We start from the raw sequence: 16,703 nt of genomic DNA, 5'->3' as shown, positions 1-16,703 counted from the left end.
AGAAACGTTCAAAGACCTGAGAAACGTTCAAACACCTGAGAAACGTTCAAACACCTGAGAAACGTTCAAACCAAACACCTGAGAAACGTTCAAACACCTGAGAAACGTTCAAACACCTGAGAAACGTTCAAACACCTGAGAAACGTTCAAAGACCTGAGAAACGTCCAAACACCTGAGAAACGTCCAAACACCTGAGAAACGTTCAAACCAAACACCTGAGAAACGTTCAAACACCTGAGAAACGTTCAAACACCTGAGAAACGTCCAAACACCTGAGAAACGTTCAAACACCTGAGAAACGTTCAAACACCTGAGAAACGTTCAAACACCTGAGAAACGTCCAAACACCTGAGAAACGTTCAAACCAAACACCTGAGAAACGTTCAAACACCTGAGAAACGTTCAAACACCTGAGAAACGTTCAAACAGTTTGAATGAAATCTTAAATAGTTTTTCAGGCTGTTTGAAATCATCCAACTTCGCAGTAATAGATCATTCTGGTTTCTGTTTGTCCTTCAGTCCCTCCCTGCAGAAACAGACCAGAACACCTGTCCCGGTTCGGGTCTTACCTCCTGAACGGTTTCCCCATGTTCCGCTGCTCTGGAGCCGGTACGCAGCCGGCTGCGGGCCCCAATGGTTCCCTGCCGGGACGCTGCTTCAGATCCGGGTCGCTGTCCAGCAGAGTGCCGGTTGTGTCCAGCTCCGCAGTCAGCGAGTTATTCCGCTTCCGCATCACTGGAAACGTCAAACGGGAGATGTTAACCGGGGGAAGGCGACTGAAACACGAGCCGTCAGCGCGGGCCTGTCAGCGGGGGAGGAGGCCGAGAGCCTGCGGGGCGGCGGAGCGCGGAGAGCCGGTGAGGACGGGAGCCGAGTCCCCGCTGTGCCTTTACTGAGAGCCGCAGAGAGCAGCTGATCTGAAACGGAGGCAGCCGCAGCCAATTACAGCGCACCAAAGCAACCACGTGGTCACACTGTGCTGCATTCATGACCCGTGGGGAGCGTCGGAGCAACGACCACCAAAACAAAACCGATTTCGGAGGCGTTAAAAGACACGTTGAACTTTAAAAGAGCGGATCTTCTCTCAGCATCAGTTCTGTTTACAAACAAATAAACCAAATCAGACACATAAGTATTTGATCAATAAAACATAAATAAACTTAATGGTATTTGGATTTTTTTTTTAGTTCTTGTGTCACTTTATCGATCATTTAAACTACATTTTTTACTGAGTGATTTAATCAGAAGCCGATGAGCTGGATGTGAAAACACTTTCAGAACTCAAATCTGACCTGATTTGCTTCTCAGATTAGGATTTGTTTTATTAGTTCAAAGATTCAGAACTTTTAAACACGTCAGTCTGACTGAAATCCAGCTTCTTAAACCGAACCAGCACCCCCCAATGATCCAGTTGGGTCTGAATCCCTCCTGCATGGAAACACTCAGCTGCTCTGTTCAGGCTCCAAACTTCCATCTTTCTGCATCTTTTAGTAAAAACAGTATTAAGTGATTATTTTATCAGAAACTGGGCCTGAAAATCAGCCCATTAAGGCTCACCTAAAGACTGTCGCTCTGCTCTAATAAAGTCCTGAGTTTATAACCACAGAATCACCGTTAAAGTAGCTCAAAGACAGCGTCTGAGCAGAGAACTCAGCTGAACTGGACCAGGACCAGCAGGATGTCTGCAGGGTCCACAGTCTCAGACGGTTCTGATCCTCTGCAGGTGTACTGGGACCAGGACGCTGGTCCAGTTAGATGAGTCCGACTGGCACTGCAGCTCAGACACTGGTGAATGAGTTCAGTTTTATTTCTTCAACACCTGAAAACCTGGAGGGCCCCAACCCTCATAATAAGAAACACTGAACTGTTAATAAGGTACTTCAAATATTTAGTATTTTAATACAAGTACTCTGAGACTTCTACAGCACTCTAAGTGCAGGAATCATTGCGTCTGTGGTCCAACATCAGAACCAGCTGCTGGGAAACTCTTTTCAGGCTCGTGTCAAACCAGCAGAGAAGCCGGCTGGAAGTTCGTATTTCCCGTTGAACCTGAATGTAGCATCAGCGACCAACTCCGCAGTAAAACGTTTGAATACGCAAACAAACTAACAAAATAAACACCAACTCATAAACGGGCGCGCGCAGACTTCGTGAGTCCGGCTCGTGTCGGTGTGGAGTTTCCTGTTGTCAGCTGACCAACAGCTAACCGGAAGTCCCGTCGCGTTGACCGCAACCCTGCATCAGTGAACCGGAAACATCAACACAACACAAACAATAAACAATAAACACAAACAAAATACAGACGTTCACCTTTCAGCGTGGCGCGAATAAAGCGGCGTCACATCCTCACTCCTCAGCTGAAGCAGCGAAGCGGTTCCGCGTTTGTCCCGAAGCGGCTTCCGGTGCGTTACGTCACCGAGTCACGTGACGACAACACGATTTTTGCCGCGAATGTGCCGCTTCTTCCAGTGCGGTCAGTTGGACGTTTTCACGGTGCAGAACTCGGTAAAGTTTCGCTTCTGAGTTCGGGTAGTTCGTGTTGGGCGGCTTCGGGATGTTCTGTGAGAAAGCCACCGAGCTGATCAGAGAGCTGCACCGGATGAGCGACGGACAGCTGCCCGCGTTTAACGTGAGTAATCCGGGGAAGTTCAGCAGCGGCTTTAGCGCAAAAATCTGTCGTTTAAAGATTAGTTTGCTGCTCAAAATAAAAAGACCTGTCGTAGAAAAATCTACTGACATTTTTTAATTAAACAATGGTTTAACCTACCCTTCGGCTCAGGGTTAACACGTCAAACCTTTATATTTCTTGTAGAAATCACGGTTTGATAATCTGTCTCCATATAAAATAATACATTTTAACATTCTGTTTATTTTCAGCAGAATTCTATTGTCACCAAAAATGTCAAGTTTTTTCTTTTGTAATTCAGCTTCTTTGAAATTCGGCACATGTTTAATCCGGCGAGCTGTGTTGCTCCACCTGAACACGCGAACATACCGCAGCCGGAACCTTTTCTGTGGATCCAGCTGCTGATGGTTCCGGCTCAGGTCGCGTTGAAAGCAACTGAATCCAGAATCTTTCTTAACTCTTGAATTGTTCCAGGAGGACGGGCTGCGGCAGGTTCTGCAGGAGATGGAGGCCCTGTATGAACAGAACCAGGCTGACGTGTGAGTCCCGGCACGCGCACAGTTTTCAGGTTGTTTTCGGTGCAGATTTGATGTTTTTAAAGGTTTAAGTTGGACCTGGAGTTCAGATGAAGTTAATATTTAATTTCAAGTCAAATCTGCTTCATATGAAATCAGACAAACACGATCTGATCGATCCGTTTGAAATCAATCACCTTTATTTACACATATTATAAACTGTAGTTTTATCTCAGGTCTGACTGCTGATAAATAAAAATTAGATTAGTTCTGATCATAATGATCAGTTTCAGTATTGAACTCTGTGCCGATTGGTTTCAGATCAGAAACCGATCAGAGTTAAATCTGACCATCAATACCTGAAACTGATCAATCCTCCCCACAGCTGATCGTCAGCTGATCAGGACTGAACCAGCTGACTGCTTCTGTTTCAGGAACGAGGCGAAGGGCGGCGGTCGAGCTGAGCTCATCCCCTCCATCAAACTGCGTCACTGCTGCCTGCTGAGGAACCAACGCTGCGTCACCGCCTACCTGTAAACACACCTGCTGTCCTGTGACCTAAAGTCACCTGACCCCACACACACCTGCAGTCAGACACACCTGACCCCCCCCCCCCCCCCCCCCGTTGACCCTTGTCTGTGCGTTTCAGGTACGACCGGCTCCTGAGGATCCGAGCGCTGCGCTGGGAGTACGGCAGCGTGCTGCCCGCCAACGTTCGCTTCCACATGTGTGCTGAGGAGGTGGGTGTGACATCACTTCCTGTTTCACATTAGGAACCTGTCTGTGCACCTGTCTGAGTCACCTGTGTGCTTCAGGTGCAGTGGTTCGGTCAGTATAAGAAGTCTCTGGCCTCCTTCATGCGCTCCCTCGGGGGGGGCGAGGGGCTGGACATCACGCAGGACATCAAGCCCCCCAAGAGCCTCTACATCCAGGTGAGTCCCGGCCCCTGTGTGACCTCTGACCTCACGCTGCTGATGTCATCACCCTGCGTGTGATTCCAGGTGAGGTGCCTGAAGGACCACGGCGAGTTTGAAATAGACGACGGGACGGTGATCCTGCTGAAGAAGAACAGCCAGGTGAGAACAGGAAGCACCTGCCGGTTCATTCCAGCCCAGACCCAAAGTTTGCTGCTTCAGTGTTTCCAGGTGTTCCACCAGATGTTCCGTCAGTCGTTCCGTCAGTTGTTCCGTCAGTCGTTCCACCAGTCGTTCCGTCAGAGGTTCTATCAGTTGTTCGGTCAGTCGTTCCATCAGGGGTTCTATCAGTCGTTCCACCAGTCGTTCCGTCAGGGGTTCTATCAGTCGTTCCACCAGTCGTTCCATCAGGGGTTCTATCAGTCGTTCGGTCAGTCGTTCCGCCAGATGTTCCGTCAGTCGTTCCATCAGGGGTTCTATCAGTTGTTCCGTCAGGGGTTCTATCAGTTGTTCGGTCAGTCGTTCCGCCAGATGTTCCGTCAGTCGTTCCACCAGTCGTTCCGTCAGGGGTTCTATCAGTCGTTCCACCAGTCGTTCCGTCAGGGGTTCTATCAGTCGTTCCACCAGTCGTTCCGTCAGGGGTTCTATCAGTCGTTCCATCAGGGGTTCTATCAGTCGTTCCACCAGTCGTTCCGTCAGTCGTTCCGTCAGTCGTTCCGTCAGTCGTTCCGTCAGTCGTTCCGTCAGTCGTTCCATCAGGGGTTCTATCAGTCGTTCCGTCAGGGGTTCTATCAGTCGTTCCACCAGTCGTTCCATCAGGGGTTCTATCAGTCGTTCCACCAGTCGTTCCGTCAGGGGTTCTATCAGTTGTTCCGTCAGTCGTTCCGTCAGTCGTTCCGTCAGTCGTTCCGTCAGTCGTTCCGTCAGGGGTTCCATCAGTCGTTCCATCAGGGGTTCTATCAGTCGTTCCACCAGTCGTTCCGTCAGGGGTTCTATCAGTCGTTCCACCAGTCGTTCCGTCAGGGGTTCTATCAGTAGTTCCGTCAGTCGTTCCGTCAGTCGTTCCGTCAGTCGTTCCGTCAGTCGTTCCGTCAGTCGTTCCGTCAGTCGTTCCATCAGTCGTTCCGTCAGTCGTTCCATCAGTCGTTCCGTCAGTCGTTCCGTCAGGGGTTCCATCAGTCGTTCCATCAGGGGTTCTATCAGTCGTTCCACCAGTCGTTCCGTCAGGGGTTCTATCAGTCGTTCCACCAGTCGTTCCATCAGGGGTTCTATCAGTCGTTCCACCAGTCGTTCCGTCAGGGGTTCTATCAGTCGTTCCACCAGTCGTTCCGTCAGGGGTTCTATCAGTTGTTCCGTCAGTCGTTCCACCAGTCGTTCCGTCAGAGGTTCTATCAGTTGTTCGGTCAGTCGTTCCATCAGGGGTTCTATCAGTCGTTCCACCAGTCGTTCCGTCAGGGGTTCTATCAGTCGTTCCACCAGTCGTTCCATCAGGGGTTCTATCAGTCGTTCGGTCAGTCGTTCCGCCAGATGTTCCGTCAGTCGTTCCATCAGGGGTTCTATCAGTTGTTCCGTCAGGGGTTCTATCAGTTGTTCGGTCAGTCGTTCCGCCAGATGTTCCGTCAGTCGTTCCACCAGTCGTTCCGTCAGGGGTTCTATCAGTCGTTCCACCAGTCGTTCCGTCAGGGGTTCTATCAGTCGTTCCACCAGTCGTTCCGTCAGGGGTTCTATCAGTCGTTCCATCAGGGGTTCTATCAGTCGTTCCACCAGTCGTTCCGTCAGTCGTTCCGTCAGTCGTTCCGTCAGTCGTTCCGTCAGTCGTTCCATCAGGGGTTCTATCAGTCGTTCCGTCAGGGGTTCTATCAGTCGTTCCACCAGTCGTTCCATCAGGGGTTCTATCAGTCGTTCCACCAGTCGTTCCGTCAGGGGTTCTATCAGTTGTTCCGTCAGTCGTTCCGTCAGTCGTTCCGTCAGTCGTTCCGTCAGTCGTTCCGTCAGGGGTTCCATCAGTCGTTCCATCAGGGGTTCTATCAGTCGTTCCACCAGTCGTTCCGTCAGGGGTTCTATCAGTCGTTCCACCAGTCGTTCCGTCAGGGGTTCTATCAGTAGTTCCGTCAGTCGTTCCGTCAGTCGTTCCGTCAGTCGTTCCGTCAGTCGTTCCGTCAGTCGTTCCATCAGTCGTTCCGTCAGTCGTTCCATCAGTCGTTCCGTCAGTCGTTCCGTCAGGGGTTCCATCAGTCGTTCCATCAGGGGTTCTATCAGTCGTTCCACCAGTCGTTCCGTCAGGGGTTCTATCAGTCGTTCCACCAGTCGTTCCATCAGGGGTTCTATCAGTCGTTCCACCAGTCGTTCCGTCAGGGGTTCTATCAGTCGTTCCACCAGTCGTTCCGTCAGGGGTTCTATCAGTTGTTCCGTCAGTCGTTCCGTCAGTCGTTCCGTCAGTCGTTCCATCAGGGGTTCCATCAGTCGTTCCATCAGTCGTTCCATCAGGGTTTCTATCAGTTGTTCGGTCAGTCGTTCCGCCAGATGTTCCGTCAGTCGTTCCATCAGGGGTTCTATCAGTTGTTCCGTCAGTCGTTCCGTCAGAGGTTCTATCAGTTGTTCCGTCAGTCGTTCCATCAGTCGTTCCATCAGGGGTTCTATCAGTTGTTCGGTCAGTCGTTCCGCCAGATGTTCCGTCAGTCGTTCCGTCAGTCGTTCCACCAGTCGTTCCGTCAGGGGTTCTATCAGTTGTTCGGTCAGTCGTTCCGTCAGGGGTTCTATCAGTCGTTCCACCAGTCGTTCCATCAGGGGTTCTATCAGTCGTTCCACCAGTCGTTCCGTCAGGGGTTCTATCAGTCGTTCCACCAGTCGTTCCATCAGGGGTTCTATCAGTTGTTCCGTCAGTCGTTCCGTCAGAGGTTCCATCAGTTGTTCCGTCAGTCGTTCCACCAGATGTTCTGTCAGTCGTTCCATCGGGGGTTCTATCAGTTGTTCCGTCAGGGGTTCCACCAGATGTTCTGTCAGTCGTTCCACCAGATGTTCCATCAGGGGTTCTATCAGAGGTTCCGCCAGTCGTTCCATCAGGGGTTCTATCAGTCGTTCCCGACTGACTGATACACTTAGAGCTTGAGAAGTAACCCCCCACCCACCTGAACGGTCTCAGGATGTTTCCAGAACCGATGGCTTCCCTCAGCAGTCCGACCCGTGAACTTTCTGCAGAACTGAAGCAGCAAACTTTGGAAACTAATCTGTGTCGTTCAGCAGCGTCACAGGAAGTCGTCTCTCTCTCTGTCCGCAGCACTTCCTGCCGCGGTGGAAATGCGAGCAGCTGATTCGTCAGGGCGTCCTGGAGCACGTGCTGTCGTGATGCAGCCGTGCACACGTACCTGCAGGCGTGCGCACGTACCTGCAGCCGTGCACACGTACCTGCAGCCGTGCACACGTACCTGCAGGCGTGCGCACGTACCTGAACAACCCAACAACCATGATGTCATTTGTTTAGAAATAAACTTGTTTATTTACACTTTGTGTCTTTCTGTCAACAATGTTTGAACCTTCAAACGGAGCGGTTCTGGTTCCGTACACAGAGAACATTTCAAACGGAGCGGTTCTGGTTCCGTACACAGAGAACATTTCAAACGGAGCGGTTCTGGTTCCGTACACAGAGAACATTTCAAACGGAGCGGTTCTGGTTCCATACAAACTATTAATAAAAGAGAAGAAACATAACATGTAGAACACATCTTTGATCAGAACCACACGGGTCAGAACATGTTGGAGGACTTTCACCTTCTGTCAGTCATTTCAGAACTTTTCCCAACCGGAACCAGAATCTTTGGTCAGATAAAAAGCGGGTCGCTAACCCGTGCACCTGCAGATCTTTAGTAACAGCGTCGCTGCTCCTGGTCCTGAGAGGTTAAACTCACCTGAAACACCTGAGCAGGAGGAACAGGAGGAACAGGAGGTCTCACTCTGAGGAGAAAACAAACTCCTCACAGGAACGGAGGAACATGGAAACGATCACATGACACAGAATTGAACACCTGCTGACCGCACAGGTGAGGAGGCCACGCCCACAAACTGCTGCTGCATTAAATCCATCATAATTTACATGGAGTTTGGTGGAAAGTTTGGCAACATTCACAGAAACATTCGACACATTTAAAGTTCTGGAGTCCAGATGATCAGAAATCATTTGTGACGACGCCTTCAGGGTCTCCTGGAAGTCCTGAGCGCTGGTAATGTAAGATCAATACAACGGGACAACGTGCACACTGAGCAGCAGCTGAAACTATTTCATTCACTTTGGTGCTTTTTGGATTTTCTCTAAGGTGCTAACACTTTCCATCCGCTCCCAGTGTTTGTGCTAAGCTAAGCTAACTCAGATTGTCACCGCAGCGATCAATCGCTGATCAGAAAGTTCTGATGAACCGACGGCCTCTTCCTCTGGGTTTACAGAACACAAATACTTAGATGATCAGTTTCAGACCTGCTTGAGACGAATCGATCAATCGATTGATTCTGACCTGTCAAACTGATCATTGATCCATGGAGACGACCGAAATGATTGATTACTGATCAGAGGATTCATTTGAAAATAAGTGATTGTTCCTCTGAAGGAACCGCTGGTTAAATGCAGCTCCAGAAGGTTCTGGTACCAGAAGGTTCTGGTACCACAAGGTTCTGGTACCACAAGGTTCTGGTACCAGAGGGTTCTGGTACCAGAAAGCTGCGTTTTTCATCTGATTCACATAAAAGGATAAAAACTGACAGTCTGGGTGAAAAGCGACCGCCATCAGTCACCGATCAGCTGATCAATCACCGATCAGCTGATCAGTCACGGATCAGCTGATCGTTGGCGTCCCGGCCGGCCGCAGCTCGGGGGCGTGGTCACGTGGCGAGCGCTGCGGGGACGATCTCGCGCAGCAGCTTGTTGAGAGCCCCGACCTTGTCCTCCAAGGTCGCGTTCTTCTTCTCGGCGTGCTTCTGGCGCCGCTCGGTGACCTGCAGCGCCTTCATCAGCTGCGAGTTCTCCACGTAGAGATCCTTCAGCAGAGCGCTCGTCTTGCTGCTCTTTGCCAGCTGCGGGCGACACCACACGTCAGGCCTCAGGGCGCCGCCGGGGTACGGGGACGGCGGAGAGGAGACTCACCTGCTGCTTGAGCTGCTGGACCTTCTCCTGCAGAACCAGGCGGAGCCCCTTCAGCTGGACCTCCAGGTTGTCCACCCTCTGCTGCATGGTGGCCGCCGCCTTCTCGTACTTCCCCTGAACACACCACAGACACAGGTCAGACAGGAAGTGCTCAGAACAGCGGGCGGGTCGGCTGATCAGCCTCTGACCTTCTGAAGCTTCAGCGCCTCCTCCAGCCGCTCCTGCAGAAGCTCCGCCTCCTTCCTGCTGCCCGCCTGCATCACGCTGAGGGCGGCGTCCGCCCGCACCGCCTGCAGAGCAAACAGGAAGTCACTGATTTAACAGCTGTTTCTGCAGTCCTCCCTTTGGGTCTCAGAACCGAACCAGAACCTGACCTGGTCCTGAGCCTGCGTCCGGGTCGCCTCCAGCTCCTTCAGTCTGGTCCTCAGGTTCTGCTGCTCCTGGGTCAGCTTGTGGACCTGCAGATCCTGGACCTGCAGCTCAGACAGCTGACACAGAGACGCACCAATCAGCTCTGAGGTGAACAGAAGCCCCGCCCCCCCAGGTCGCTGAGGTGAACAGAATCCCCGCCCCCCCAGGTCGCCGTGGTACTCTGAGGTGAACAGAAGCCCCTCCCCCCCAGGTCCCTGTGGTACTCTGAGGTGAACAGAAGCCCCTCCCCCCCAGGTCGCCGTGGTACTCTGAGGTGAACAGAAGCCCCGCCCCCCCAGGTCCCTGTGGTACTCTGAGGTGAACAGAAGCCCCTCCCCCCCAGGTCCCTGTGGTACTCTGAGGTGAACAGAAGCCCCTCCCCCCCAGGTCGCCGTGGTACTCTGAGGTGAACAGAAGCCCCGCCCCCCCAGGTCCCTGTGGTACTCTGAGGTGAACAGAAGCCCCTCCCCCCCAGGTCCCTGTGGTACTCTGAGGTGAACAGAAGCCCCTCCCCCCCAGGTCGCCGTGGTACTCTGAGGTGAACAGAAGCCCCGCCCCCCCAGGTCCCTGTGGTACTCTGAGGTGAACAGAAGCCCCGCCCCCCCAGGTCCCTGTGGTACTCTGAGGTGAACAGAAGCCCCGCCCCCCCAGGTCCCTGTGGTACTCTGAGGTGAACAGAAGCCCCGCCCCCCCAGGTCGCCGTGGTACTCTGAGGTGAACAGAAGCCCCTCCCCCCCAGGTCCCTGTGGTACTCTGAGGTGAACAGAAGCCCCTCCCCCCCAGGTTGCCGTGGTACTCTGAGGTGAACAGAAGCCCCTCCCCCCCAGGTCCCTGTGGTACTCTGAGGTGAACAGAAGCCCCGCCCCCTCAGGTCCCTGTGGTACTCTGAGGTGAACAGAAGCCCCGCCCCCTCAGGTCCCTGTGGTACTCTGAGGTGAACAGAAGCCCCGCCCCCCCAGGTCCCTGTGGTACTCTGAGGTGAACAGAAGCCCCTCCCCCCCAGGTTGCCGTGGTACCTGCTGCTGGAGCTCCTGGTTCCGGACTCTCAGACTCTGGGTCTCCTCTTGCTCCTCCACCTGTAAAGCAGCAGACGTCAGACCGGACCCGACCGCACCTGGTTCAGGTGATAACAGGTGACCTCACCTTGCTCCGCGCTTCCTGCAGCTTCCTCTGCAGCGCCGCCACTTCCTGGGCGTGGCCGAGCTTCTCCTGAGTGACGGCGTGGAGCTCAGAGCGAAGCAGCTCCGCCTCCGCCTCCACAGAGCTCAGCTGCTGCTGCACCTGATGGAGAAACAGCGTCAGCAGGTTCTGATCCGACCGGTTCCCTCCTGAACTACAGACCAGGTGTGATGGGACCGGTTCATTTGGACCTGCGGCAGGTTCTGATCCGACCGGTTCCCTCCTGAACTACAGACCAGGTGTGATGGGACCGGTTCATTTGGACCTGCGGCAGGTTCTGATCCGACCGGTTCCCTCCTGAACTACAGACCAGGTGTAATGGGACCGGTTCATTCGGACCTGCGGCAGGTTCTGATCCGACCGGTTCCCTCCTGAACTACAGACCAGGTGTGATGGGACCGGTTCATTTGGACCAGCGGCAGGTTCTGATCCGACCGGTTCCCTCCTGAACTACAGACCAGGTGTGATGGGACCGGTTCATTTGGACCTGCGGCAGGTTCTGATCCGACCGGTTCCCTCCTGAACTACAGACCAGGTGTGATGGGACCGGTTCATTTGGACCTGCGGCAGGTTCTGATCCGACCGGTTCCCTCCTGAACTACAGACCAGGTGTGATGGGACCGGTTCATTTGGACCTACGGCAGGTTCTGATCCGACCGGTTCCCTCCTGAACTACAGACCAGGTGTGATGGGACCGGTTCATTTGGACCTGCGGCAGGTTCTGATCCGACCGGTTCCCTCCTGAACTACAGACCAGGTGTGATGGGACCGGTTCATTTGGACCTGCGGCAGGTTCTGATCCGACCGGTTCCCTCCTGAACTACAGACCAGGTGTGATGGAACCGAACCGGTTCATTTGGACCTACGGCAGGTTCTGATCCGACCGGTTCCCTCCTGAACTACAGACCAGGTGTGATGGGACCGGTTCATTTGGACCTGCGGCAGGTTCTGATCCGACCGGTTCCCTCCTGAACTACAGACCAGGTGTGATGGGACCGGTTCATTCGGACCTGCGGCAGGTTCTGATCCGACCGGTTCCCTCCTGAACTACAGACCAGGTGTGATGGGACCGGTTCATTCGGACCTGCGGCAGGTTCTGATCCGACCGGTTCCCTCCTGAACTACAGACCAGGTGTGATGGGACCGGTTCATTTGGACCTGCGGCAGGTTCTGATCCGACCGGTTCCCTCCTGAACTACAGACCAGGTGTGATGGGACCGGTTCATTTGGACCTGCGGCAGGTTCTGATCCGACCGGTTCCCTCCTGAACTACAGACCAGGTGTGATGGGACCGGTTCATTCGGACCTGCGGCAGGTTCTGATCCGACCGGTTCCCTCCTGAACTACAGACCAGGTGTGATGGGACCGGTTCATTTGGACCTGCGGCAGGTTCTGATCCGACCGGTTCCCTCCTGAACTACAGACCAGGTGTGATGGGACCGGTTCATTTGGACCTGCGGCAGGTTCTGATCCGACCGGTTCCCTCCTGAACTACAGACCAGGTGTGATGGGACCGGTTCATTCGGACCTGCGGCAGGTTCTGACCTGTGTGGGTTTCAAACTGGCGTCAGAGCAGCTTATTTCTAGTTGTTTTAATGTTTCTTACCTGGACCCAATGAGTTACTGTTATTAAAGGCAAACATGAACAGAACCATCCCCGAACAGAACCATCCCCGAACAGAACCATCCCCGAACAGAACCATCCACGAACAGAACCATCCACGAACAGAACCATCCCCGAACAGAACCATCCCCGAACAGAACCATCCCGAACAAAACCATCCCGAACAAAACCATCCCCGAACAGAACCATCCACGAACAGAACCATCCCCGAACAGAACCATCCCCGAACAGAACCATCCCCGAACAGAACCATCCACGAACAGAACCATCCACGAACAGAACCATCCCCGAACAGAACCATCCACAAACAGAACCATCCCCGAACAGAGCCATCCACGAACAGAACCATCCCCGAACAGAACCATCCCCGAACAGAACCATCCCCGAACAGAACCATCCCCGAACAGAACCATCCCCGAACAGAACCATCCCTGAACAGAACCATCCCCGAACAGAACCATCCCCGAACAGAACCATCCACAAACAGAACCATCCCCGAACAGAACCATCCCCGAACAGAACCATCCCCGAACAGAACCATCCACGAACAGAACCATCCCCGAACAGAACCATCCCTGAACAGAACCATCCACGAACAGAACCATCCACGAACAGAACCATCCACGAACAGAACCATCCCCGAACAGAACCATCCACGAACAGAACCATCCCCGAACAGAACCATCCCTGAACAGAACCATCCCTGAACAGAACCATCCCTGAACAGAACCATCCCCGAACAGAACCATCCCCGAACAGAACCATCCCTGAACAGAACCATCCACGAACAGAACCATCCCCGAACAGAACCATCCACGAACAGAACCATCCCCGAACAGAACCATCCCTGAACAGAACCATCCCTGAACAGAACCATCCCTGAACAGAACCATCCCCGAACAGAACCATCCCCGAACAGAACCATCCCTGAACAGAACCATCCACGAACAGAACCATCCCCGAACAGAACCATCCCCGAACAGAACCATCCCTGAACAGAACCATCCACTTCTTCACCTTCCTGAATCGCTTGCGGTGCATTCAGGTGCAGTTTTTTTCCCCGGCACTGCTCACATGAGGAGACTCAGCATATTTTCTGCTGTCGCCGCCGGTTCTCGGCGCCGGTTTGGCGCTGGTTTGGCGTGTAAGAGCCCAACAGGTTCTGGGTTTAAACCTGATGACCTTATTGGACGGTTTATGCTGATGTCACATCACCTTGTGGTTCCGTTCCTCGGCGTCTCGCCGAAGCCGCTCCTTGTCCTCCTCCATCCACTGCAGCTTCAGGCTGATGCTGCTAAGCTCCGCCTCCAGCTGCGACTGGCGGCCCAGCTGAGGAACACATATCGTGAGTCACCAGAAACGAGACGAGCGGCTCATCGGAGATCGTTGCGTTTACCTTCTCCTTGGCAGGGCGGAGCTCCGCCTCCAGCAGCTGTTTCTCCTGTTTCCACGCCGCCTGCTGCTGCAGCTTCTCCCGCTCGTGCTGCGTCACGGCGTCCTGCAGCCGCCGCACCACGGCCTGCTCCTCCTCCTGCTCCTTGGAAACCATCGCCAGGCGGTCCCGCAGCATCCGGACCGCCTCCTGCTCTCCACGGAGACGCGCACTCAGCTCGCTGTTGTCACCGCTCAGCTGCAGGTTCCTGCTGCTCAGATCCAGAACCTCCTGACGGTACCTGGAGTTCTGCAGAGAAAGAGGAGGGTGAGGGGCCTGAGGGGCCTGAGGGGTCTGAGGGGCCTGAGGGGCCTGAGGACCTAAGAGTCTGAGGGGCCTGAGGGCCAAAGGGGTCTGAGGACCTGAGGGGCCTGAGGACCTAAGAGTCTGAGGGGCATGAGGACCTAAGAGTCTGAGGGGCCTGAGGGGTCTGAGGGGCCTGAGGACCTAAGAGTCTGAGGGGCCTGAGGGGTCTGAGGGGCCTGAGGACCTAAGAGTCTGAGGGGCCTGAGGGCCAAAGGGGTCTGAGGACCTGAGGGGCCTGAGGACCTAAGGGTCTGAGGGGCCTGAGGGCCAAAGGGGCCTGAGGACCTAAGGGTCTGAGGGGCCTGAGGGCCAAAGGGGCCTGAGGACCTAAGGGTCTGAGGGGCCTGAGGGGTCTGAGGGGCCTGAGGACCTAAGAGTCTGAGGGGCCTGAGGGCCAAAGGGGTCTGAGGACCTGAGGGGCCTGAGGACCTAAGGGTCTGAGGGGCCTGAGGGCCAAAGGGGCCTGAGGACCTAAGGGTCTGAGGGGCCTGAGGGCCAAAGGGGTCTGAGGACCTGAGGGGCCTGAGGACCTAAGGGTCTGAGGGGCCTGAGGGCCAAAGGGGCCTGAGGACCTAAGGGTCTGAGGGGCCTGAGGGCCAAAGGGGTCTGAGGACCTGAGGGGCCTGAGGACCTAAGGGTCTGAGGGGCCTGAGGGCCAAAGGGGCCTGAGGACCTAAGGGTCTGAGGGGCCTGAGGGCCAAAGGGGTCTGAGGACCTGAGGGGCCTGAGGACCTAAGGGGTCTGATGAGTCTGAAGGCCTAAGGGGCCTGAGGGCCTGATGGGTCTGAAGGCCTAAGGGGCCTGAGGACCTAAGGGTCTGAGGGGCCTGAGGGCCAAAGGGGCCTGAGGACCTAAGGGGTCTGATGAGTCTGAAGGCCTAAGGGGCCTGAGGGCCTGATGGGTCTGAAGGCCTAAGGGGCCTGAGGGGTCTGAGGACCTAAGGGGTCTGAGGGGCCTGAGGGCCTGATGGGTCTGAAGGCCTAAGGGGCCTGAGGACCTAAGGGGTCTGAGGGGTCTGAGGGCCAAAGGGGTCTGAGGGGTCTGAGGGCCAAAGGGGTCTGAGGGGCCTGAGGGTCTGAGGGGCCTGAGGGCCAAAGGGGCCTGAGGACCTAAGGGGCCTGATGAGTCTGAAGGCCTAAGGGGCCTGAGGGCCTGATGGGTCTGAAGGCCTAAGGGGCCTGAGGACCTAAGGGTCTGAAGGCCTAAGGGGCCTGAGGGGTCTGAGGACCTAAGGGGCCTGATGGGTCTGAGGACCTAAGGGGCCTGAGGCGTCCGATGGGCCTGAGGACCAAAGGGACCTAAGGGGTCTGAGGGGCCTGAAAGCCAAAGGGGTCTGAGGGGCCTGAGGCGTCTGATGGGCCTGAGGACCTAAGGCGTCTGAGGGGCCCGAGGCATCTCAGGGGGGTCTGAGGGGTCTCGGGGGGGTGAGTTAAATCAGATTTTAAAGCTCAGGTGTTTCACCTCCTCCTGCAGCCGCTCCTCCTCCTCTCTGCTCCTCTCGTGGTCCTTCTCCACCTCCTCCAGCCTCCTCCTGTAAAGTCATGTGACTGCTCAGACCGATCACATGATCAACCTCCACCAATAAGAACCTCTGATCAATAACAGAACAAGTGTCTGGTAAAATGATGCTGGAAGCCACATATCAATCATATTAAATGATGATGAATGTGACTCTGTTAATAAAAGAAATCAAACTTTCTGCTGTAACTTAAAGGGGAACTCTGGTGTTTTTAAACCTTATTTCTGGCATGAAATACGTTCATCTGCTCACTGAGAACAGTTTGGTGAAAGTCGGCGTCCTTCAGAAGATATTTAGATAACTGGAGATCCATATAACGGAGTGAACGGGGCTTAGAGGATGCAGCCTCTAAATAAGGCATTATCTGTCTTTATTTCACCAATACTTTAAGAAGAATGAATGAATGAACGTGTGCTATAGCTCTGTTAGCTCATAGCTCTGTTAGCTCATAGCTCTGTTAGCTCATAGCTGCTGTTAGCTCATAGCTCTGTTAGCTCATAGCTCTGTTAGCTCATAGCTCTGTTAGCTCATAGCTGCTGTTAGCTCATAGCTCTGTTAGCTCATAGCTGCTGTTAGCTCATAGCTGCTGTTAGCTCATAGCTCTGTTAGCTCATAGCTGCTGTTAGCTCATAGCTCTGTTAGCTCATAGCTCTGTTAGCTCATAGCTGCTGTTAGCTCAAAGCTGCTATTAGCTCATAGCTGCTGTTAGCTCATAGCTCTGTTAGCTCATAGCTCTGTTAGCTCATAGCTGCTGTTAGCTCATAGCTGCTGTTAGCTCATAGCTGCTGTTAGCTCATAGCTCTGTTAGCTCATAGCTGCTGTTAGCTCAAAGCTGCTGTTAGCTCATAGCTCTGTTAGCTCAAAGCTGCTGTTAGCTCATAGCTCTGTTAGCTCATAGCTCTGTTAGCTCATAGCTGCTGTTAGCTCATAGCTGCTGTTAGCTCATAGCTGCTGTTAGCTCATAGCTCTGTTAGCTCATAGCTGCTGTTAGCTCATAGCTGCTGTTAGCTCATAGCTCTGTTAGCTCATAGCTGCTGTTAGCTCA

General features: G+C 53.9%; 4 protein-coding genes across 6 annotated transcripts in view; 2 read left to right on the top strand and 2 right to left on the bottom strand.

The window, feature by feature from the left end:
• The window catches only part of abhd12 (abhydrolase domain containing 12, lysophospholipase), a 15,082-nt gene extending 12,681 nt beyond the window's left edge, over nt 1–2,401 (bottom strand). Inside the window, exons 1-2 of the mRNA XM_072390468.1 lie at nt 2,312–2,401; nt 571–736 (exon numbers count right to left, since the gene is read on the bottom strand). Coding sequence (XP_072246569.1) covers nt 571–734 — 164 coding nt within the window. The 5' untranslated portion in view covers nt 735–736; nt 2,312–2,401. The remainder of the gene's footprint in view (nt 1–570; nt 737–2,311) is intronic.
• Nucleotides 1–16,703, top strand: part of aifm2 (AIF family member 2) — an 83,960-nt gene that overhangs the window by 21,280 nt on the left and 45,977 nt on the right. The window lies entirely within an intron of this gene.
• Nucleotides 2,435–7,443, top strand: gins1 (GINS complex subunit 1 (Psf1 homolog)). Its single transcript, XM_072390481.1, has 7 exons — nt 2,435–2,630; nt 3,102–3,166; nt 3,577–3,675; nt 3,792–3,882; nt 3,958–4,074; nt 4,144–4,218; nt 7,334–7,443. Exons 1-7 carry the CDS (start codon nt 2,556–2,558, stop codon nt 7,400–7,402), a joined length of 591 nt encoding a protein of 196 aa, XP_072246582.1. The 5' UTR covers nt 2,435–2,555; the 3' UTR covers nt 7,403–7,443.
• The window catches only part of ninl (ninein-like), a 40,065-nt gene continuing 30,867 nt past the window's right edge, over nt 7,506–16,703 (bottom strand). Inside the window, exons 22-30 of the mRNA XM_072390451.1 lie at nt 15,601–15,670; nt 13,798–14,082; nt 13,617–13,730; nt 10,742–10,879; nt 10,615–10,674; nt 9,562–9,675; nt 9,376–9,477; nt 9,188–9,301; nt 7,506–9,117 (exon numbers count right to left, since the gene is read on the bottom strand). Coding sequence (XP_072246552.1) covers nt 8,926–9,117; nt 9,188–9,301; nt 9,376–9,477; nt 9,562–9,675; nt 10,615–10,674; nt 10,742–10,879; nt 13,617–13,730; nt 13,798–14,082; nt 15,601–15,670 — 1,189 coding nt within the window. The 3' untranslated portion in view covers nt 7,506–8,925. The remainder of the gene's footprint in view (nt 9,118–9,187; nt 9,302–9,375; nt 9,478–9,561; nt 9,676–10,614; nt 10,675–10,741; nt 10,880–13,616; nt 13,731–13,797; nt 14,083–15,600; nt 15,671–16,703) is intronic.

This window comes from Leuresthes tenuis, unplaced genomic scaffold, assembly GCF_036924035.1.
Source record: "Leuresthes tenuis unplaced genomic scaffold, fLeuTen1.0.hap1 SCAF_8, whole genome shotgun sequence".
Lineage (NCBI taxonomy): Eukaryota > Metazoa > Chordata > Actinopteri > Atheriniformes > Atherinopsidae > Leuresthes > Leuresthes tenuis.
Note: the sequence above shows the minus strand (reverse complement) of the source record. Positions and strands in the feature narration are given on the sequence as shown.

Coding starts and splice junctions, on each gene's coding strand:
- gins1 (XM_072390481.1), top strand. CDS start 2,556: ATGTTCTGTGAGAAAGCCACCGAGCTGATCAGAGAGCTGCACCGGATG. Junction 3,883..3,957: donor TCCACATGTGTGCTGAGGAG/GTGGGTGTGACA, acceptor TGTGTGCTTCAG/GTGCAGTGGTTCGGTCAGTA. Junction 4,219..7,333: donor TGCTGAAGAAGAACAGCCAG/GTGAGAACAGGA, acceptor CTCTGTCCGCAG/CACTTCCTGCCGCGGTGGAA.